At 43.2% G+C, this 22,190-nt stretch overlaps 1 protein-coding gene across 3 annotated transcripts in view; it reads right to left on the bottom strand.

Moving 5' to 3' along the window:
* The window catches only part of BAIAP2 (BAR/IMD domain containing adaptor protein 2), a 260,008-nt gene that overhangs the window by 99,738 nt on the left and 138,080 nt on the right, over window positions 1-22,190 (bottom strand). For all 3 annotated transcript variants that reach the window (XM_069199737.1, XM_069199739.1, XM_069199738.1), the window contains exons 4-6: window positions 11,219-11,280; window positions 10,335-10,406; window positions 9,826-9,963 (exon numbers count right to left, since the gene is read on the bottom strand). In XM_069199737.1, the coding sequence (XP_069055838.1) occupies window positions 9,826-9,963; window positions 10,335-10,406; window positions 11,219-11,280 (272 nt within the window). The remainder of the gene's footprint in view (window positions 1-9,825; window positions 9,964-10,334; window positions 10,407-11,218; window positions 11,281-22,190) is intronic.

The raw sequence follows: 22,190 nt of genomic DNA, 5'->3' as shown, positions 1-22,190 counted from the left end.
AAATGTATTGCAGGAGTGCTGAGAAGTGCAGGTACTCTTGCAGGTACTCTCCCATTAAAATGAAAGAAGTGCCAGTACCCTGTCAATTTAAAGCACTGACTGTCCGGCACTTTCAGTAGAGCTATCCTGCTACAGACGAGGGCTCTTGACTTCTGAAGGCTGTGCTGTAGTACGGAGTGGCCGTCGGCAGCAGAAACTGCGTGCGTTGAGTGATCCTTCTGAGTAAGAAGGGGCTGCGTTCTAATGAAGGAACACCACACAGGCCTCAAACCTGTAACCAAGGAGCACTGGAGGCCTCAACTTTTTGAAAAGGTGCAGCACACGGGGCTGAAAATTCCGGTGCACAAGCATTCAAAACCTTTTTGAAGACATCCCAGTATAGAAATATAGAGAAAGAGATATATATATCGAGAGAGAGAGAGAGAGAGAGATATATATATCTAGAGAGAGAGAGATATATATATCGAGAGAGAGAGAGAGAGAGAGAGAGAGAGAGAGAGAGAGACCCCAGTGCCCCAATGTAATTATATGAAGGATGAAAGTGGGTAGTACAAGAAATAGCCACATCCCTCCTCACCAATTTCTGTACAGGAACGTAACTTTCCAGGGGGCACGCAGAAAGCGCCTAAGCATTAAATAGCTACCAGAGCTGACAAAACCCCTAGGGCATATAGTATCGCCCCCTGGTGAGACCATGAACTGTTGTACCGTAAACAATCACTGTGCAGACATGGGGACTACTTGAACATTCCAGTGCCCACAGTACCAATCATGTAAGACAGTAAGGGCACAGCACAAGGGGATGCAGAGAAGATCAGTGCGCTCAATCAGAATCACTGGCATCTGGTGAAAAGGTGATGCATTGGTCACACCACAATACTATTCTACAAATGGAATCTCTGCAACAGGAACATAAGCGAAACCCACTAAGGTTTAAAAAAAAAAAATTAAAAAAAGGGGAGGAGGTCGGCTGTAGCCCAAACTAACATTGGCTACCATCCGTCTGGGCAAGTGGCCTCAAATTTGTCAATGTCTGTCACAAGATAGTCCAGACGTCACCATAGTACACGTTCTTAAAGTCATCCACAAGTTAAGAACGTCACTTGAATTCAAAGTGGATGCTGTAGCAATAGACCTGAACCTTATAGCTACAGATCTTCGGGCTATTACAGACAGTCCGTAGACTGACAACAAACTGTAGACTCTGCAAATCAGGTCTCCACCTTATATACAAAAGGTGGATGACCTACTGCAGAGAACAAAAGTTCTGGAAACTAAATCCACTGATGCAGAAGGGAGATCCCGCTGCAACAATGTCAGACTGGCGAGCCTACTGGAGCAAATGGAAGGAAAGTGGCTAAAACTTTATCTGGAAGATTAGTTTGAATTTCATCATAATCCAAAGGGGTTGTGGAACTTTTTTTCTCTCTCTCTAATTGAACAAGCACATAGAACACCAATTTACTCTACCCCCATGAGAAGGCGCTACAGAGCCATTATTTCCCCATCTACTCACCTATGGAGATAGATCTGTACTGTTGCAGACTTCTAGGCAAAGGGAAATTGTACAAATCAAAAACACACAGGTGATGTTATTTGTGTTCTACACAAAACTGTAGAACTCGTGCTGCCCATTTGAAACCGCCCAGAAGAAATCTAGAAAATAGAGTCTCAGATACATGATGTTTTTCCTACTAGACTTAAAATCCTCCACAAGGGCAAAGCATACTGCTTTGCAGATGCGAGCAAGGCCTGGGACTGAATGACAACTCTAAATCGCCCAAAAGAACAAGGAAAAACACACACAAAGATGGTGATCCATACCACGCTCTAGCGACAAAGAGCTGGATACTCAGAAACATCCTTAGTCCAACCAGGCAGTATAGGAGGGGGCCAAAGTAGACTAAGATACAGGAAACCTCTCCTCTGAAACTTAAGCACTTGATGAGAATGTCTGAGGGCATGGTAAGCTCAGAAAAACACACAACAATAGGGCTAATCCAAATGCTTACATGGGCCCCACCTTCCTCACTTTCAGGACCCTTCCTAAAGGTAAATGGTTTGTCCCAAATCATCAAGCCATTAGTCACAAGGGCCAGCGCATGGACAAGTTGTTACCATCACAGTTCTTTGCTTTGTTAACTGTATGTTTTTATCTAGGTTTGATCAGTGGTGGCTGCCGCATGTTTATGGCGGGGAGGCGGAGGGCAGGAAGGGGGCACAATAGTAGTAATAAAAAAGGAAAAAAGGCACTTACCTTCAGACGTGTTCCGCGCAGTGTCATCCTGCTCCTGGTAGCTCCAACGCACGGGACCAGAAAAGCAGGCTCTCTCAGCACTCACCAGAGCGATGGAGGCCTGTGTTTTCTCAAACCCGCTGTCTTAAGACAGCTGGGTTAGAGATGTTTAAAGTGCGCATGTCTATCTGTCCCAAGACGGCCAGCCAAAGAGATATGCGCACTTTAAACAGACGCACAGCTCCCTGCTGCCACTCAGCAGCAATTGCCCGTCCCGTCCAGACACTCGGTTCAGGATGGGGCACTGAAAAATAAAATGGGAATAAACAAAGTTTACTACCATTTTATTTTTTCTGTTATGGGGGAATTTGTTTGGCGGAGCAACACTCCTCCGCTCACATGGCGAGACCGTCTCTGGGTTTGATAACCCCTGGTAATCGTAAATTGAAATGTTACTATAATATAGTAACCTATATACCTATTGTTGTTGATTGATTCACAAGAATATCAATGGACAGCATAATGCAGTCTGCGACAATGATGGTGTGTGGAGGAATGGGAGCACATTAGACAGCCCAATTGTAGTTTAGTATGAAAGTTAAAGTGTACAACATAGAAAGTAAGGAGGTTCATAAAAATACAACACGAGGTAGATATCATGAAGCAGTATATACACGATTACACATTTCATGTTCAGCAGTGCAAATGATTAACATATTTATGTGGAATGTACAGGGACTGAATAACTACTCCAAGACAGCGAGGGTGAATACATACTTGCATAGATATAATTGACCTGTATACAGGAAACACATCTCATACCAGAAGAAGTTGATAAGGTGCGCCAAAACAGAGGCTGTTTCTACCATGCAAGCTATAGTTTGTATGAAAATGGAGTTCGAATATGGGTGCCCCTAAAAATAACCGTCACAGAGAGACAAACCTATTTGGATGCAGAGGGTAAAGACACAATACTATGTGGGAAGCTAAATTGATGCGATAGAACAATAGTAGGTGTGTATGCACTGAATAAAGATTTATTTATATATATTTACATCTCTGCACATTGTGCCACATTATATGGGCTTGGTTCCAATTTGGGCAGGGGGCTTTAAATGTGTGCAGGAAGGAGAAAGGTTCGATACAACGATTGCCAGGATTGCTTATATACAAACAGCAGGCGTCACTCTCACTGCACCAGGAAATGAGGCACTTGCTTTTAACAGATATAGGGAGAACACAGAGCCCTTTTAGACAATAATACACTCACAATGCCCCATCCTCCAACTCATTCTCCAGGACTGATTATGTGCTGAGGGATAGCTTGCATACACAGTATTTGACAGGCATACAGCACGTGGAGTGCATGCTGCCAAACCATTCCGTATATATTTTGAATACAGCAGACACCACGATAGGGACAGAATCCCTACATGGCGATTAAAGACTTTGGTCCTCTAAGAAACAACAATCGGCGAAGCTATAGGCACTACTATTGAAAATTATTTTGAGTCAAATATCAATTTCCCAACTAGTAGACGTAGACAACAGGATGCTCTGAAAGTAGTGGTGAGAGGCATGGCGTTCTCCCAGGTCACGTCGCTGGTTACGCAATTAGATACTTCAGCATCAGACAAGGAGAAGGAACTGACTGCTGAGAAGTGCAACACCAGAACTCGTCCAGACGGAGGGACGCCTAATAACCCTCCGTGCTGAAATCATTGAAATAAACAGATGAAAAAAAACTGCTCCAAAAGAAATCGTTCAGAGTTCTACATAGAGAGGGAGATAAGGCGAGCAGACTATTGTCCTGGATCTTGAAGAGGACCAGATGAGATGCCCCCCTCATGCATCATTGCTATCAGAGGTTCTCAGCGAGCTACTACACCTACACAGGAAGGTATAAATGCATTGTTTTATACCTACTACAAACAATTATCCTGAAACTCCCACAAAGTAAGTTATCAGATGGACTACCAGATACTTATGTTACAGAATCAGAGTAAATTGCACCAAGCGCAGAGAGATCTATGAGAAACACCCATAACACTGGACAAAATTGTGTAGGCCATCAAGGATTTGAACACAAAGTGCCAGCACCTGATGGTGCCAGGCGTCCCGTCAGATTGGCAAGCAGGTTACAGCAGATATAGAAGTAGTAGACAATGGCACTTTGCTGAGATTTGCCTGCAGCAGTAATGGTTTTTCCCCCCACTAAGACTACACTTCAAAGCCTATTGTCCAATATACCTGCTCAATACAGACAAAGAGGTACTAGGCAAGGTACTTGCTCTCCAACTACAAAACCAAATGTGTGCCTAGTACATAGTGATCAATGCAGGTTTGTACCGGGCAAGCATACTGCCCTTAACACTAGGAGTCTGTGAAAGGTAATGAACGAAACTAGGAATAGTACTGAAGAGATGGCGCTGTTGTCACTGGATGCAACAAAAGCCTTTGAAACATTTTGTGGTACTACAGGTTAGCAGCTTAAGAAGCAATTAATTTTGTCCCCTTATTCATAAATATGTTTAAACAATTATATACAAAACCGCTAACAAAGGGGATCATTTTGGAAGAATGGGAAATTGAAGAGAGGCAGACAACAGTGGAAGGTGGCGGGGTGGGGATGGGTGGCTGGCTCTCGCACCACTCCTGTTTGCCCTAACCACGGAGCCCTTGGCATGTCAATGAACTTACAATGAACACCTGGGCAGTAAAACTATGGGGCCGCAGGCACTTAGGGCCATATGTACGAACACATTTTCCCATTGACACAGAATGGGAAAAACACTTTGCTACATCTGGCCCTTAGCCTCTATGTATGCAGACAACCTCCTGCTAGGTTTAAGGAAACCAGCAGAGGCAATGACACCATTCTTAATGCTAGTTGAAGACTTCGGAATCCAATCAGGTCTCAAAGTAAACACACAAAAATCACTCCTAAACCAGTTACTGGTTTCTCTTAAGGTCCCTCAATGGGGCAGGTCACCGCTTGAAATACCTTGGGAATTGGATGGGTTTAGGTACTTGGGAAGAATAGTAACAGAGGGGCACGCGGAGTTCACAAGATTTCCGGTTCTCTCTTCCGCTCTCCATGAGAGGATGGAGAGAAATAGCATAAATGCGTGCCAGTTCCAAAGCGGTTTAAGTAAGATCCAGGGACATTATATAAGTACCTGTCAACCATATTAAATAATTTTGTGTGAAGAAAGAAAAACAGTAGAGAAAAGTTGACCATACTCGCATGCACATGTGAGGACGGCAGCCTGAGAGTTCCAGATATGGAGCCATAAGGCTGGTTTAGATAGGAGGTAACTATAGACAAAGACTTAATTGCCAGAATTAAAATGGTGAAGCGCCTATTTTCGGGAACTGCAAAGCCCCAGACATAACCACTTTGTTTAAAGACATGAAATCCATATGGAAAAGATTTTGTACTAGATTGGGCACGTAAATGCTTTGGACTTACCAATATGTCAAGTATCAGAATTTGCACAGTTAAAGCATGCACTGGATTTTTCAAAATGGAAAAGAGAGGATGATATAGGACAATGGGAGATATGTGGGAAACGGTCCTGTCTAACTGGATGCTGCTTTGGCAGCCTTCCGTGTGGGTATGGGTCAAATCCTGCAATATTATGACTTACATAATGCTCACCATAAAATGAGGTGGGGCACAAAAGACATATCTAGAATGTTCTCATTGTGGGAACTCCTGCTTTCAGCTGACCAGGGACGTGGCAACATTACTTGATGTTACACAGCAGTACATGTCGACAGGCGGACAACGATTGTGCTTAAGGACACATCGGGAGACGGACTGTGGACTTATCTTCTCAGACACCAAATAGGGAGTACACTCGCACTTATTACGGAGGCATCTAGTAATGCACGTTTTTTGTGTGCTCCACTTGAATGTTATCCACAAAACCTATACAGCTCCAGCTCTGTTGCACGCAATTAACCCCACACGACCCAAATTCTGTGCCAGCTGCAACAATCTGGAGGCCACATATTTTCACCTGTCTGGAGCTGCCCTACGATTGAAAACGATTGGAAAGAAGGTACTGATTGCTACAAGACGAACAATCAACTTATAATTTCTCGGTTATCAAAAACGTGACTACAGGGTATAAATGCCATCCCTTCAAAACACAAAAATAAATACTGTTTTTGTACAATTCACTTCACTGCTAGCTAAAGGGTGCATTGCAAGTAGATGCCAAGATACCTACTCTGGCCAATTAAAACGTTGTAGAGTGGTCTGCAGCAGATTAGATCCAAATGAAACTTGTCAGCACAGATGAAATATTACCAGAAGACTTGGAAGCCTGGAGGATGCTGTCATTGGACTTGATTTACCCAGCCGACCCCCCCCATAAAGTAAGAAACTAGATTAACCCTTGTGATTATGTAAGTGTATGCTCTGTTCATTAAGTATTTGTATATTTTCATATGCTGTGCATTGTTACCAGGGGTAATATTCCAATATGCTTTATCAGTAATATACCTGTGTGACTTAACATCATATATTTAAAAAAGAAACGCACAGGCCATATTAGGCAAATGTCACTCCATCCATCACTTTCCACACCACTGGTAGAGGAAGTCTCGGCACTGGTATAGCAAGGGCCCAGCATTTGACAAATGTGCACCTGAATGCCAGCAGTTGAATCTAAAGGAAAAGGCAGCAGCAAGACTGCAGAATATGACACCAAGAGCTACAACCGGTCTCAGAGGGACAGCCGAGGAACTTTCAATGCCCGGATGTAGAATATCACTTGAGTGAAAATGGTGTAGGAAGTTGCTTAATCACTCACAAATATGCTTATACATTCCTATTGGTGGGCTAAACAACTTCTCTTTAAGTCTGTCCGTATTCTACATATCTCTCATGCCTTAACTGCACATGTTCTGTAAGCGATGAAAGCCTGTACTAGACTGCCCTGCTGAAATTCTTCTACCAGGAAAGGATCATTGCACTTTCTGCTTTTTGTGAAAAAGAGAAGCTTATTTTGCTATTACATTCTTTGCCTGCTCTATAAAAGAATCAAAGCTTGCACAGCTACTACCTACTTTGCATATTTCCTATGACAAGGAATGCTTGCACTGCTGCACCCGTCTTGTGCTAGATGGTAGCTTACACCATTTCTCTGCAAGATCTTTCTCTTCTATGAAGAAAGACTGATGTTGCTCCATCTTATGAAACCAAAAGTATATATTAAATACAGTTCATAACATTCCATATAATCAGGGACTGTGTCACAATATTTGGTATGATATTTCAAGATCTGTAATCTTGAGGAATGAGACTGACACCGTGAGGGCAATATTCAAAAGCTGAAACGCGGTGCTGTGAAAGAGAAGTAGTGTCCATAGCTCGACGCTCCTGTTTTGAATCTTATAGCAGGAAGAAATGTAAAAGATAACTGACGAGAGGTTTAATGTCATGCATAATATTTTGCCAATTCTTACACTGTTACCATTATGGACTCAAAAGCCCAGCATGTAAAGTGATGTTGGCTACATTCAAAGCAAAACTATAAGCTCCATAATGCAACATACCGTCGGCTGAAACGTGAGGAATGCTGGGTGGTATTAAATGCAGGGCCACAGCAATTATGAGGTAGTGGAGACCCAAATAATGCAACAGCTTTTACTAAACTATGCAGCAAGGAATGGCAAATACACTTCATAATGTGCCAAAATATGTAGCAGTATTATTTCTTCATTTTGACAGTTTAACTACAATTAACAGGACCTTGGCACTGCTCCAGCACATTAGTACCAGTTGAACACCAGAACACAGCAATCAGCAACTGAAAGTCACCGGGTTAAACTTTGCACAGAATCTACAACCGCTCAGAATTACGTGTAGTGCTTTAACAGGTTTTGATTCATTTGAGCTAGAAAAAGAAGGTCTTTCTTTGATGAAATCTTCAAATTCTGCTGATGGTGCATCATCTGGCAAACAAGGACAATCCATGATTGTGCAGAAAAGGATGCAGTCACAGAAATGACTAATTTTAGTGGCCCTTTTTATAACTCACGGTGCTAATTGCCAGACTTTGGAAATGCAAAATAACATTTGGCTCTAGACATTCTGCATTTTCTTCTTGTAGACAATGAACAGTTAAACATCTCAGCGGCTGAGAGGACAGTCTTTCGAGTGAAGATGCCAGCATCTCACTGTAAATGGGCTAATTTCAACATTCCTTGGATAAACAAATAGTGGTTAAAAAGATAATTATCATGCATTCATTCTCCACCAATAGCTTCAATGCAATTGTGTTCAGTTAAGTTGCATTGTCACATTTTGACTAAAAACCTAATAGATGTATAGAAAGATATTTATCAGAACAGTTCAAGCAGTCACTCAGAAAAGTAAAACAATGTGCTGTCACCCCTCTTCCTGAGCCCAGTTCTAGTTAAAGGTGATGAGGCTCCCCTTCAATAAATGCAGATTTTTTTTTAGAAGGTTTGGTTCAAGAAGTAACCTGGAATAAACAGCGTCATACGTGGCACGTTGGCAGGTAGCAATAGCAAACCTCAACTAGTTAAATAACTCGCTTACTCCTCGATCCGTAAAGCCTACAACTCCACAAATAGCAGCTGGGCCTAATTCCTACTTCACATATTTGTGCAGATGAATGCTACAAGCAAGCAGAATTTATTACCCTAAACAATTACCAATAATGTATTCAGGTCACATTTGCCTCTAGTACACATAAGGGCTTCAAAGATACTAAGGGCCTCATTACGACATCGGCGGTCCTTTAAATGGAGGTCTTTTGTCCGCCATATTAGGAGTTTTCCGCTGGGCTAGCAGGTGAAAACAGCGTTTCCCCCCGCTGGCCCAGCAGAAAACTCACCACAACATTGACGCCGGCTCGTAATCGAGCCGGGGGCAATGTTGTGGTGCGTCGGGTGCGACAGCACCCATCGCTCATTTCACTGCCCGTAATTCGGGCAGTGAAATGTGCGACAGGGCTGTCCATGGGGGCCCCTGCACTGCCCATGCCAAGTGCATGGCAGCACAGGCCCCCCCCCCTCAAACCGCCTTTCCGCCTTTGCATGGCGGTCTCACCGCCATGCAAAGGCTGGCGGAAAGGGGACTCATAATCCCCAGAGCAGCGCTGCCCTGGCGGATTGCGACCGCCGAGACCACCAGGTTGTTGACAGGCGGCAACCTGGCGGTGTCGGCGGTCGGACCATGGCCCATCTGCAATAATACAGTCAAAATAGGGCGGTCGGACCGCCCTGTCTGCAGTGGTCTGACCTCCCTCGCGAGTGTGGCGGTCTTGAGACCGCCACAATCATAATGAGGGCCTAAGTTGTTCCACCTCCAAAAGCATGCATCTCATCTGCTCGCTGGCAATACGCAGGTGTCTCAGAAAAAACAGCACTCCCCCTGTATGGCTGTCATGGGAACGGGTACCAGCTCTGAGTACTAGACACCACAAAGAAGCCAGGGCACACTACCATATTTATCAGGGGAGCACATCCACGGGTCGCATCGGAGAGAGTGAAACAGTCGAGGGAGCAAACATCCTACAAACACATAAGAATGCTAGGTTCAGACATACCTGCATCTCTTTTTCCGAATACTTCTGAGGGTTTTTGCTGCCTTGGCTCTTTTTCCGCAGTTTTTTCAGCTCGAGCTGGCATTTCTCCAAAACTTCACCTTTGTTTTTCTGCTCTGCCTGATATTTCTTCAGCGCAGCCTTAACATTTGTATAGAAAATATGGGAAAAACAGATGAATACGCATCCACCCATTAAACCCTTTTGTCAAAATTAATGATAATAAATCAAATTTGAGCATGGAGTTACAAGCAGTATTATAGAGGAAGGGAAATGTCAGTTTCACTACCTACTCCTCTCAGAAAAGTATCGGCACTATCCCAATAAAGGTACTACTTGTGCGAAGAAGTGCACTGATGATATGTTAAAAGTCTAGCACTGCAGCTGAGCAGTAACAATATCCGTTTGAACTAGAAAGTGCCAATGATGAAGCCCCATGTTTGTTAAAGGTTAGCATTGTGTGCCCTAAGCACAATCACTGCTGTTGAGAAAGCAGCGTCCAGGGGACTTACATTAAGATACCTGGCATCCAGTTCCACCTTTTGTTCGAGCTGCGTGAGGAGTTCATTGTGGAACGATTTCAACTGGAAAGGTAAAACACAGAAGGTTAGTGACTGCAGCCAGGTTTCTTCATGCAGAAAAACATAACAGGTGCCAAACATGGCGAGGCTGATCGTCTAGGGAAACATGGAGGCACCCCAACTGAGGTAGAAATGGAAATGAAAGTGGATGATGACAGCCCGGATGTGTCAAGCACAAGGCATTCTGCATGTGGACAGGAAGGTCAGCTGACTATCATAAAATGTGGGATGTCTAACTAGAGAAGCTAGAAAGAACCACGGGGATTACATCCGTAATGGGAACCACCTGGTCACAAACTGGCAGACAATCCCGGATGGAAAGGTGGGGGACACATGGATGATAAAGCGCAAACATTAATTTAAAAAGCTGCAATATCCATAATAAAAAGATTTGATGAACATTCCTGAGGTGTTTTGAAAACACAAACTATAAGGACGAGAATACCGTGACCAGAAGCCAGGCAGAGAAGCGGTGCAATGGACACAACACAGGTTTAAAATCCTTCACTATGTGTTACTTGACCACTTTACTACAGCCCCAGCAACTATACCTTAATGCCTTATAAGCCACGCCATCCTTGTTCTCATATGCGTACACTGACATTCAATCACGCTGTACTGTTAGAACACACTTACTTTGCCAAAACAGACTGTTCCCCCAAAGAATCACCTGCACTGCTATCAAGTGGATCTGGATGTACACAATCTTACCCAACAATAGAGAAAAATAAGCACAACAATATGTGGAGATCCCTGAAAGCAGAAACTGCCCTGCCAAGAAAAGTCAGTTAGAAAGTCAGTCAGGATTCACTTACCATTTCTTCTAACTGGTTCTGTATCTGTCGGTGAACTTCAGCCATCTGAAAGAGAACATCCCCTAGAGAAGAGAGAGAAACCAAATAAGGTGAATTGATAGTTAGGCAGTAGCAGCACAGGTACGCATGAGATCGTCAAAGTACCTGGTAGAGATGGGTTGGGTTAGAACACAAGGCAGGCACAATAGGACCAGAAACGCCAGGCACTTCATGTTTGAGCCAATGGGGTCTACTCAAATTTAATTAGGCAACAAGGAGAGGTGGGAACATTCACGGCATACTGCAAAGAGTTTCAATACACAAATTCAGATGTTGGAATAGTAAAAATGCAGATATATGAAGGTGGAACTCGGAGCTCTGTGTACTTACCTACCTGCCTGGCCGGTTTTGCTTGATGCAATATACAATAATTATCTCACATTTACAAGTGAAGGGCCTGGCCCTTTCTTATTTTAGGGAGGATTTTTTTTGCATTTGCAGAGTTGGCTGTAGAGCCTTTCCAGCCACCACAAGCGGTCAGGAGCAGGCCGGCAATGCAGTGTTCTTGGGATAACTAACTAACACACACACACACACACACACACACACACACACACACACACACACACATCAACCCCCTTCCCCCCCACACCTCCAAAACTCACAACTGCTGCAAGCTGGACAAGCAAGCAGTCTGTGTTACTGTGGTATTCTGACATTGTACTCCGTATTATTATTTTAGTGTAAGTTACTTTGACTATGTAATTGCATTCCACTTTGGAATGCAGCTTTGTGTTGTTTAAAACCCTGTGCGGAGAATTATCTGAGCAGTCAGTTGATCATTGATCTTCCTGTCCTCAAGAGCTTTCTCTGCCGTGGGTTTATTATTGAATAAACCCATCTTATTTATTTGTACTGGATCTCGTGTCGTGAGCCTCCTTATTTGGATAGTAACCTCACACTACAGTTATGGATGAAATATTGTTATAAGTCTTGGAAGACTTCTACAAGACCCAAGACTAAACGCCTAGGGACAGTGGGAGGCATACAGCCAACATTTGAAACGTTTCAGGTTGAGATCCAATATACTGAGACTGTAAGGAGAGAGCATCATTTTTCTTTGCCTTTACCACAGTTGGTCTTCCAAGTATAAACAAGCATTTATAATGCAATGGGGCTCGCGTTTGATTGAGTTAAAGCTATTAGCGTTGTAAACTCCTAACCAGACTATTCTTGCCACAAAAACTAAAAAGTAGAACAGTTTCACATAAGCGAGCCACCATGAGCGCAAACAAAGCAAACACACAAAAGGAAACAGATGTTCTCTCGCTGTGAAACGTATTGGCAAAAGTGCAATTACCCATATAACAGGGTTGATGTCCCGCAAAGCGCTCTACTACTGCCCAGCATGATCCTGCTGCCGACGAAATAAAGAGAAGTAGTGCAGAACCATACAGAAAACATGGAGCTCTGTATGTTTTCAGTAGTTGGGTGGTGCACTCGAGGCAGGCTAAATACCGGAAACTGAATGACGTGTGCATATTTTTCACTAATGAAATCAAGCTAATTTTAAAAGGCAAACTCACGAACGAACCAAACTGATGTGCTTGTCATGGGCGTGGTTAAAAGCCCTCAGAGAGTTTACACCAAGGACAGAGCGCTTTGCGCTCGACCTTAAAAAGGAACAGTTTTCAAAGAGTCAGATAGTGTAGAGTGTTCAAGTTCAGATTTACCAACGACGAACCCTCGGCCATGCTGTAAACTCAGTGAGAGGCATGGACGATACTCAGTTATGAGCAAGTTTTTGTACTTTTGTGGAACAGATGCAGAACCACAGGGTATACATACAACTTTATTACAGCTTTCTTGGTATAATTCAAGGCACGAGATGAGTCAGGGAAGGGGACGAGATTGCAGAAGCAAATTTTGAACTGGTCCCCACACAACAGTAAGATCCTAAACTGAGACAACTGTCTGCATTTTTTACCCTCGGCCCTGTCACACTTTAACCCTCTAAAGCAGTGGTTCCCAGCCTGTGGGCCGGGGACCCCTGGGGGTCCTCGAAGCCTCATCAGGGGGTCCGCGAAGCCTCATCAGGGGGTCCGCGAAGCCTCATCAGGGGGTCCGCGACTGCTTAGAAAATTTAAAAATATTAGGTTCCAACTATCAGTAATGACTCAGTGGGGGTCCCCGGATTCCAATAATGATTCAGTGGGGGTCCCCGGGCTCCAGTATTGATAAAATGGGGGTCCACAGAAGTCAAAAGGTTGGGAACCACTGCTCTAAAGCATTCTCAAGGTCCCCAATAATATGCTTTACAAGAAAGGCGAGTAGTCCAGCGGACAGAACATCCACACCTGGAGCCTAGGATCGCAAGACCCTAATTCCCCCCCCCCCCAAAGAGCACTGGATCACAAAGCACCACAGATACAGTTGGACCAAAAAGCGATGGCTTGCAGGGCAACAGATTCAGTTGGTAGGGTTTGGACGGACAATTGTTCTACTGGAAGATGGATTTAACGATTTATTTAACCTACACCCACACAATGTAAAACAAGCATTTGCAATGCTACAGGTCTCGCATTTGCTCGAGTTAGAGCTATTTGCGTTGTAAACTCCTAACTGGACTTTTCTTGCCACATAAACTGAAAGAAAGCGATCGCACTGAAACGAAAAACTGAGCACAATCACGCTACGTAAAACCTAGCACGATCACACTGCGTGGAAAATAAAGATAATGTAGTGCAGAAACCAGGCTGAAAACATTGAGGTTCTTATGTTTTTTTTTAGTAGTTGGCCGGTGCGCTTGAGGAGATCTAAACACCATAAAAGACATGCCTTTTACTAATTAAATCCAGCAGATTTTAAAAGGCAAGCCCACAAACCAATGAAAGTGACCGGTGTGACATGGGTGTGGATAAAAGCCCAAAGAGAGATTACAACAGAGAAGGAGCGCTTGTGCACTCGACCTTAAAAATATAGATTTAGAAGATGGACAATTTTATATATGTTAGATGCAGAACAATAACTTTATTCAATGTTTGAACTCCCTAGTTTGCCATTATGACCAACCCTAGACTGCAAGAAATCCTATGCTGGCACAGGATAAGACACTAACCATACCTTCCAAACATCAGCCCATGGCAGCTGGGCTACAGAATCACGTCATCAGGCTCTGGCACAGGAAGCGTGCTGTGTCATGTAGTCTAGGAAGCATGGCTCTAGAAAAGAGATATGGTGCTGTGCATGTCATAGAATCCAGACTACCCTTGTGCAGGCAAGTACAGCATGCCACATCACCTACGAAACAGAGAAACCTAGCAACCTGCAGCGACTGGTGGGATCAAGATGCAGTTATGTCTGAGATAGATATATATATTGTGAACTTCACCAAAAAGCAGCAGGGCCCTTTTAAAGGTCAAAGATACAGTCAATGACCGATTTTGAGATGTTGATGGTTCTGAGAGGGAATGTGGGATGATAATTCGTCATGGTGTAGTGTTCTACAAAGTGCTGCCTTTTCAGCTCTTTCCTAAATTGAAGCACGGTTCGAAAAGTCCGGATGGACACGGGACATCTAGTGATGGACGTGCCCACGGACCTCAATTCGGACCCTTCCACATGTTATTCCAGCAGGGAGACAAGTAACTAAGCGGCAACACCCTGACATACAGACATGCAGAGAGGCCAGCTGTGACCAGCATCGAGGCAATCGTGCACAGCAGTTAAGCTTTCTATTCCGATCAAATAGGTGCCAAGGAGCATTTAGCAGTTCAAAAAAAAAAAAAAACCTCAATGCTGCTCATTCCTTCTACAGGCCCAGAAATCTGGATGTTTAGATTACAGTAGGTAGACAAAACACCTGCTACCTTGTCTGTCCAGTGGTAGGAATGGACCAACAGTCAAGGCCAACTCTAGTGAAGTGGCGAAAATGATGTAGCCAGATTCAACAAAAACAAATCTCCACAAGGTAGCTCAACGTGCTCGGCACTCGCTGCTGAAATCTAGTGTTCTTGCGAGGTTGTTTAAGAGTACAACTAAATCATGTGACAGTAACCCTAACTGACATCATTTAGAAAAAGCAAAACTACAGTACTATGGTCTTTATAAACAATTTACTACGATTAAATGTTACCAATGTAAATAAAATTGTCCGATCAGAGAAAATAACTTTACAAAATGAATTTCTATTTTTTTTTTTTACAGCTCAAGTACAATACTAAAAATAAAAACAGAACGTTTTAGCCGTTACTGTGAAATACAACTACAGTTTAAATTGCGTGGCTCTAAGTAAACCAAGGGGGCATTCGTGACTTCTATAAAGTAACGGCCCGATTAAATCCTAAGGGCGTATGTCAATATACAAGTCAATGCTATCCTATGCACGCTCAGTACCATGGATAGGCCCCCTAAGAGCTGCTGGAGAGGAGCACTACACTGACAGGAGGACCAACTGAACTTTAGGATTCGTCGGCCACGAAGTTTTCCCCACGATCATGGATATGACAATATGCAGATTTTAACGAATTTGTTTCTAGCTCAAATGGATCAAACGTTACTAAAAGCCCGACTACACGTATGCAGGCCTTTTGTCAGAAAGAGACAGGTCACCTTTCAGTTGCTTATTGCTGTACTTAGATGTTAAACTGACAGTAAGGGTAAAAGGTTTCACCCTCTTAATATGTTGTAAAAATGGCAATCCCATGAAATACTGTTTTACAATACGCTACATCACGCTGCAAAATTTGCTTTTTCTTGCCACATAATCTTCACAATCCTGCCGCATAATTTGGCCCTCCTCTTGCGCATAATTACAGTGGCCCTGAGTGAGAGTCTCTGGGAGGCATAGGAGTTGTGACAATTGGGCCGTCTGTGTGGTGTAACGTTTGTGATCATTGCGTTACAGGTATTGACATCTCTCCCTGCCTGGGTTTTCTTGCTGTTGCAGCAACCTTATGGTTATGGAAATGATCTGGGATTTGTGGAAAAACATTTCCTAACATCACATTTCTTTTTTCTACATCGGTCAAGTGTTTGTATTAAGAAGAAAAGGAGGGCTGCAGAAGCTGGACTTCGAGACCGCTGGAAGGTCATTAAGGGATGCTTCTGGGCAAGTTATTCTTCTGTTTTGCTGACCCTCCCAAGCTTCACAGTTTGGGTCCTGGTGTACAGCAAAGGTGGGTAACCATGTGAGCCAGAAATCTAGGGCGATCCAAGGTTTCCGAATCTTGATAGGACAAAACCGCCGATGGTGTTGTCATCCAGTCATGAAAGAGGGCATTTGAAACGGCTTCCAAGGTAACTAACAGGCTTGGCAGTAAGCTCTGTGTCTCAGCCTAAAACTCGGGAGACATTCCACAGTGTCTCAGGAAATAACTGTTCTAGTGCACACCATCTTGGTTCTCTATAGATAAATAACTAACAAATTAGTATATATGCTCCTCAACAAGTAATTTCACTGGTAGTGCAGCAAAATTAATGCACAATCTCTGTCTCATAGGGAGCTACACGAAATAAACTTAGAAGATAGTAACTATCACCCATTGGGTAGTACAGCACAAACTATGACATCACCAACCAGGCAGTCTCAACATACTCTGCTGAGTAAAGGTCCTGGTCACCCAAGCATAAAAGGGGGTAGACTTTGTGTCTTTCAATCTCTATCAGCCCCAACAATCGCCATCCTATCTAGCTTTGCTGCAACAAACCATTACCTGTTGGCCACTGACAGTTCATGAAAGTCTACCCTCTAATTTACTTCAAAACTGACCTGCAGCCCCTTCCTTTTGGGTGAGGGATCAACCACCCACTGTAAATACTTATCTAAAGCAGTTTAAGCCATGTTGTTGGTTCAAAGAGTTTATTTGTACACACCAATGCAATGGTTATTAAAGCGTGCTAAACCCCTCAAATATATTCCAGCACTGTGCAGGGCCCATAAAAATTGTGGAATGGGTGTTGAATTTAAAGTAGAAGACTTTCACCCCCTCAGCAAAAGGCCTAGGTTTGTTTTTTGTTTAAGAATTTCCACATCTTCTGGCAGATTGTTCGATAGACGAGCAGCATCACATACAAAAGATCTCACTCCTGCTAAGTCGTGCCAATGTGCCACTATCATACTCTGCCCACACACCATGGTAATTTCTTTGCCACAAAACACTGGCATGTCATACAATCTGCTACCCCAATATAAACCTAGCACACAGCTCCAGTGAGCCATCACAATTTAGAGATGCAACTTTTCAGTCTCTACACTGAGACCACCAAACACTCCCATTAACATAGCAAATAAACCAAGAACACTACTGCTACTGTTCAGTTCTGGAATCTCCATACATTCCTGCTAGGCTTGTCCTGCTCTTCGAAGACAGTCTTACTTGTAAGAAAAATAACCTTATTCATGACCTAGGAAGAGATCTTTAACTTGGTGCAATCCTAAACCGAACAATGCTTATCCAACAAGAACAGACTGTTAAACTCTTGAAGCCTCAGATCAAATAAGGAACATCCTGTCGCCTACGAACATTGTGTTTCTTGCCCACTGCCTATATCATCGGCAAAATACACTGCATAACTCCCAGATCCACACTCAAAGAGATAGACTTACTTTTGAGCACTCACTCTGATCTAGGAAGGCAAGAGTTCTATGTTATGATTTATCTCAAGCTAGAGAGGGTGGAGGGTGGCATAGGCCTTCCAAACCAAGAACTGAACTATATTGTGGCTCAGCTCCAAAGTCCGGCATCCTTGTGCATGGGGCAGGACAACTGGGAAAAATGTCTATTCAAGGATTGCTGGGAGGAGCCACTCCCAATTTCATTGATTAGAGGCAGGAGAGTGCCCAAGCACTGCCTGTTCCATTGATTAGAGGCAGGAGAGTGCCCAAGCACTGCCCGTTCCTTATCATGCACACTGCAGCCATTTGGGAGGCTGACACAAAGGATAATGAAGTGCTCCCAATTTTCAAGATCTGGTGGTTACAATCTTTCTGCAGAATTAGTAGAGATATGACTGTTGCCCAATGGGAAGATGCTTTATGTTGGGACACTTATATGACGGTTTTATCACATTCGAGGAGGCACAACTTCAATTTGGGAAAGGACCTGGAAAGTTTTTACAATATGCAAAAATATCTAGAATGACAGAGGCGATTTGGCCAGGGTTCCTGACTGCCCACCACTCTTTGTGGTCCTGGCTGCACTTTTGGAGCTGGGTCACACTACGCATGCTATCTTTCACTTCTATAAAGTACTGAAAACTGACAGACAAATAACTGATCTCTCCACATGACAAAGTCTCTGTAGTCCAATATAAATTGGACTCGTTTAATAAATTGCAGGGTGGTAAATGTGGTCTGCTGCTTTTTCAGACGTCTATTCTGATGAGTCAGTAGTCAAAGCAAAGGTATACAACGATTTACATTACCATCTTTGTAAAGACTCTGAAGGAAGATGTGAGGCGGAAGATCAGAACTGTAAATTGGAAAAATGCCCCTCCCACTAAGAATCTAAGGACTTTTTGTTGGCAATACAAAACAGAAGCATGGAATACAGGTCTAGTAGAAACCCACAATTCAGTTTAAAATCTGCAGTGCTTGCAAAATCTGTTTTTACATGTTTTCATGGAATCGTGAGGTATAAAGGATTTAAACAGAACATACAGGTGGCTGGTACAGAGGATGTATAGGGAACTAGATCCTTTTTGAAAAGAGGAACTTTCTCTTCAGTTCATTTGCTGAGCGTAGACAGTATGGCTTTCACCAAGGTGTTTGGACAGTGGTGAGGAGAGGGAGCCAGAAGAATGCAAGGGATTACAAAATACATTCTGAACTCCTTCTGAGGTAATCTCCCTATATCTCAATAAGAATCTCATACATGCCAGCCACCCACTGTTGTGTTAAAAGGTTTAGATCAAGCCACAAAAGTGGTTTTGCTGTGGTTGGGGTGAAAAAATTATGAAAACTGTTGGTGGCTTGTTCTGCCCAGATCTCTATATGGGGATGGTCAAAAAACTGCAGTTGTTGTGGGTATGGCAAGTCGAGGGACTAAAGAAATGATTACTCAGATCGACAATTTTATCAACAGTTCTGCATGTTTTTGAAAAGTGGAGAACGATACTCAATGACTGAGTAAACTGAACGGTGCTATTGTGGCCACGCCAACACTAAAAAAATCAGCAGTGTTAAACGTGTCAATGTGGCTGTTTCCCACTAGAGGGCAAATGTTAGATTAAAAAGGGAATGAAAATAACACTCCCGTAATTGGTTATTGTCAATATTTTATCAAGTTTTATTTAGTTCACCATTATGGGAATTAGCAACTTTAAGATTTGGATTTATTAGCTTACTTAGCCAGTCACCACTCCACACCTGCTCTTGACCCAAATTCAAATGGCTCCATGTTGTTCAAAGCCTTTTAGAAGTGTAAACTAAACGGTTACTATAACAATCCTAAACTGTCCGAAACCACGGAAACTTTGAGGTAGAACATCAGATCATTTAATTGAGCTTCATGGAAAAAAGCGCTGGACTCATTTGATGAGAGCAAATTCAGTGAACCTCGGAAAGTAACAGCTGCGGCAACACCTGCTAAATTATACTTGGGAACAACAGGCTGGACACAAAGATATTTCACAAGCACACGATAATGTGGCTTTCTCTGCAAGATTTTCTCCACTTTTATGTTTTTCAAATAGACTGCTCTATACTTGCAAAACTGAACTGCTGGGTAGAAGGACTAAAAGGGAAACTGACTAATGTGGATTTCTATGTATAGCCATCTACTCAGATACTGACAACACGGGATATCAACAAATATAAAGGTGGTTTGTTTTTAGAAAGGGGAGGGGCATAAGCAGATCACCAAGGAAATTCAAGATTAAACATACTCGCAGTTTTCCGAGCGCACACTTGGGCGCGCCATCTGCAGTGCAATAATCACTCACCTCACCCAGCAAGTGAGAAACAGGCCGTGCTCGGACAGGCACTCATCACTCAGACAGGCACGAACCAAGAAGGGAGGGAAACCTTCGCTGGCGAAACGCTAGGATGAAGCCGACACTGAAAATGAGGATTTTAAACGAGAAAGAATCAAGGGGTTTATAAAAACCTGCATTTACCAGAGGCTGCCATCCTCAACGCAGGAAGACTGCAGTCAGCTCTTTAAAGAACTTAAAAGGTTTATTGTAGGTGCCCAAAGTTCCACGTGGATAGAGCCATATGGACCCATCTCTGCTCACAGAAAGGATGGCTCACAGCACCAGCACTCTCATGCATTCGACATCCCTTGCTTCTGGGACCATGTCTGTTCTCCGTGACCGTTCAGCGGCATGCTTTGTTTTCTGTAAACGAGCTCTGACGTCGAGTCGGAACCTTGCCTGTTTGAGCAGGCTACATAAATACAAAGTACTAGTTGAGCAAGAAACTTCTGTCAAATTAGCCGCACTGCTTCCTTCAAGTGTGGTCACAAATGTAGGTCTCAAGCAACAGAGAACATGCCGCAAATACTCTAGGAACACAGGCAGGTGGGGTGGGCGCGCGCGCGCACACACACGCGCGCGCGCTAGGAAGAGCTCTTACACGCTGACTAGTTACTAGCACGCGCCCAGCCCTGTGGTTTGGTTAAACCAATGGGAGGTTTCAAAAATACTTCAAACTAGATGGAAGCAGAGGCCAGGTCTCCAAGAAGACTGCCAGACGGACTCACTAGTTGTACACATTAATTACAATTGCCATATAGCGAGATTAAAAAATAATGGACTTTTGTTCAAATAAAGGGGTGACAGTGGTCTTCCCAGGGGCACATCCTCAATAGTGCAGCAGGTGCAGTGACATCGGGGCTCGTGGGTGTCTGTGATGCCCATAGCACCTCCGTTTTTGCTGTATGTTAGTTACTACTTCTGTTAGGTGGGCTCATTTTCTTTGCTTGTGTTAACGCAAATGTATTAATTAGAAATTATCAATGAATGTTTATGTATTCTGAATAATGAATTTAGTAGAAAGTGAATAATGTAGAAAATAATGTGCACGTTTGAAATTGTGACCTCGGAGGATGGCCACCAGTATTCACGAAAAGTACTAAGACTAACTTATACGTAAATAGAGAAAATGTATTAAAATAATGTAGTAATGCGACATATTGAGAGATGTAACCTATGTTTTATTAATTGTAGGCCTTAACTTAGCAAATGTTTTGGCCTAGTTTTTCCAGGCCTCATGCAGAAGCTGTATTCGTAACGTTTCATGAAAAGTGCTGACAAGATGAACTAACCGTGAATGCTCATTGTTTAATAAAAGTTTGCTTAGCTGAAGCTTCTACGTGAATCGACGAACAGGAGATGATGGAACCAGAAATGTAACGATTAGTGTGTAAAGCGCACTGAATGTACTTTCCCAGGACTCTAACAATAAGGACACTGACTGGATAAGAAGATGCAACATTTTTGATACCTGACGAGCCGGATGATGAGAATATCGTACAGTGAACCAATCATCAACATGAGAACTGTAAAATATTAGAATTCATAGATTTGGAACAGTAAGATTATTGGATAAAGTCATAACGGGTGATTAATTGACCAATCAAAAATTAGGGGATAGTCTGGTTGACTTTGATATAATGACATGACAGAGGGAAGAGATGCAGAGATGTTAGGGGAGAGGTTTGCAAGAGTAGATCTTACATCGAAATTTGCGTGACCGCAGAGGTGACTCGAGGTTCTGTCATTGGGCTCAAACTCTCTGATTGAGAGCCTGATGTGATGCTGATCGACTGATGACCTGAGGACGAAGACTGAGCCTGTTGCTGACCCATAACGTGGATAGGTAGGATATGATAATGTGACTGTATTGTATTTTTATGCCTTTTCTTCCTAGGTACCAACTGCGCTGTCTATATAGTATTCTTAATTTAGATGTTTTTCTCCAAATTCACGTTCTAAACTGTTTTTCGCATGACGCCCCACATGCTAATGCTAATCTGGGTTAGGTAAGGCT

Source organism: Pleurodeles waltl, chromosome 7, assembly GCF_031143425.1.
Source record: "Pleurodeles waltl isolate 20211129_DDA chromosome 7, aPleWal1.hap1.20221129, whole genome shotgun sequence".
NCBI lineage: Eukaryota > Metazoa > Chordata > Amphibia > Caudata > Salamandridae > Pleurodeles > Pleurodeles waltl.
The sequence above is the reverse complement of the archived record's forward strand: the minus strand, read 5'-3'. Positions and strand labels throughout refer to the sequence as shown.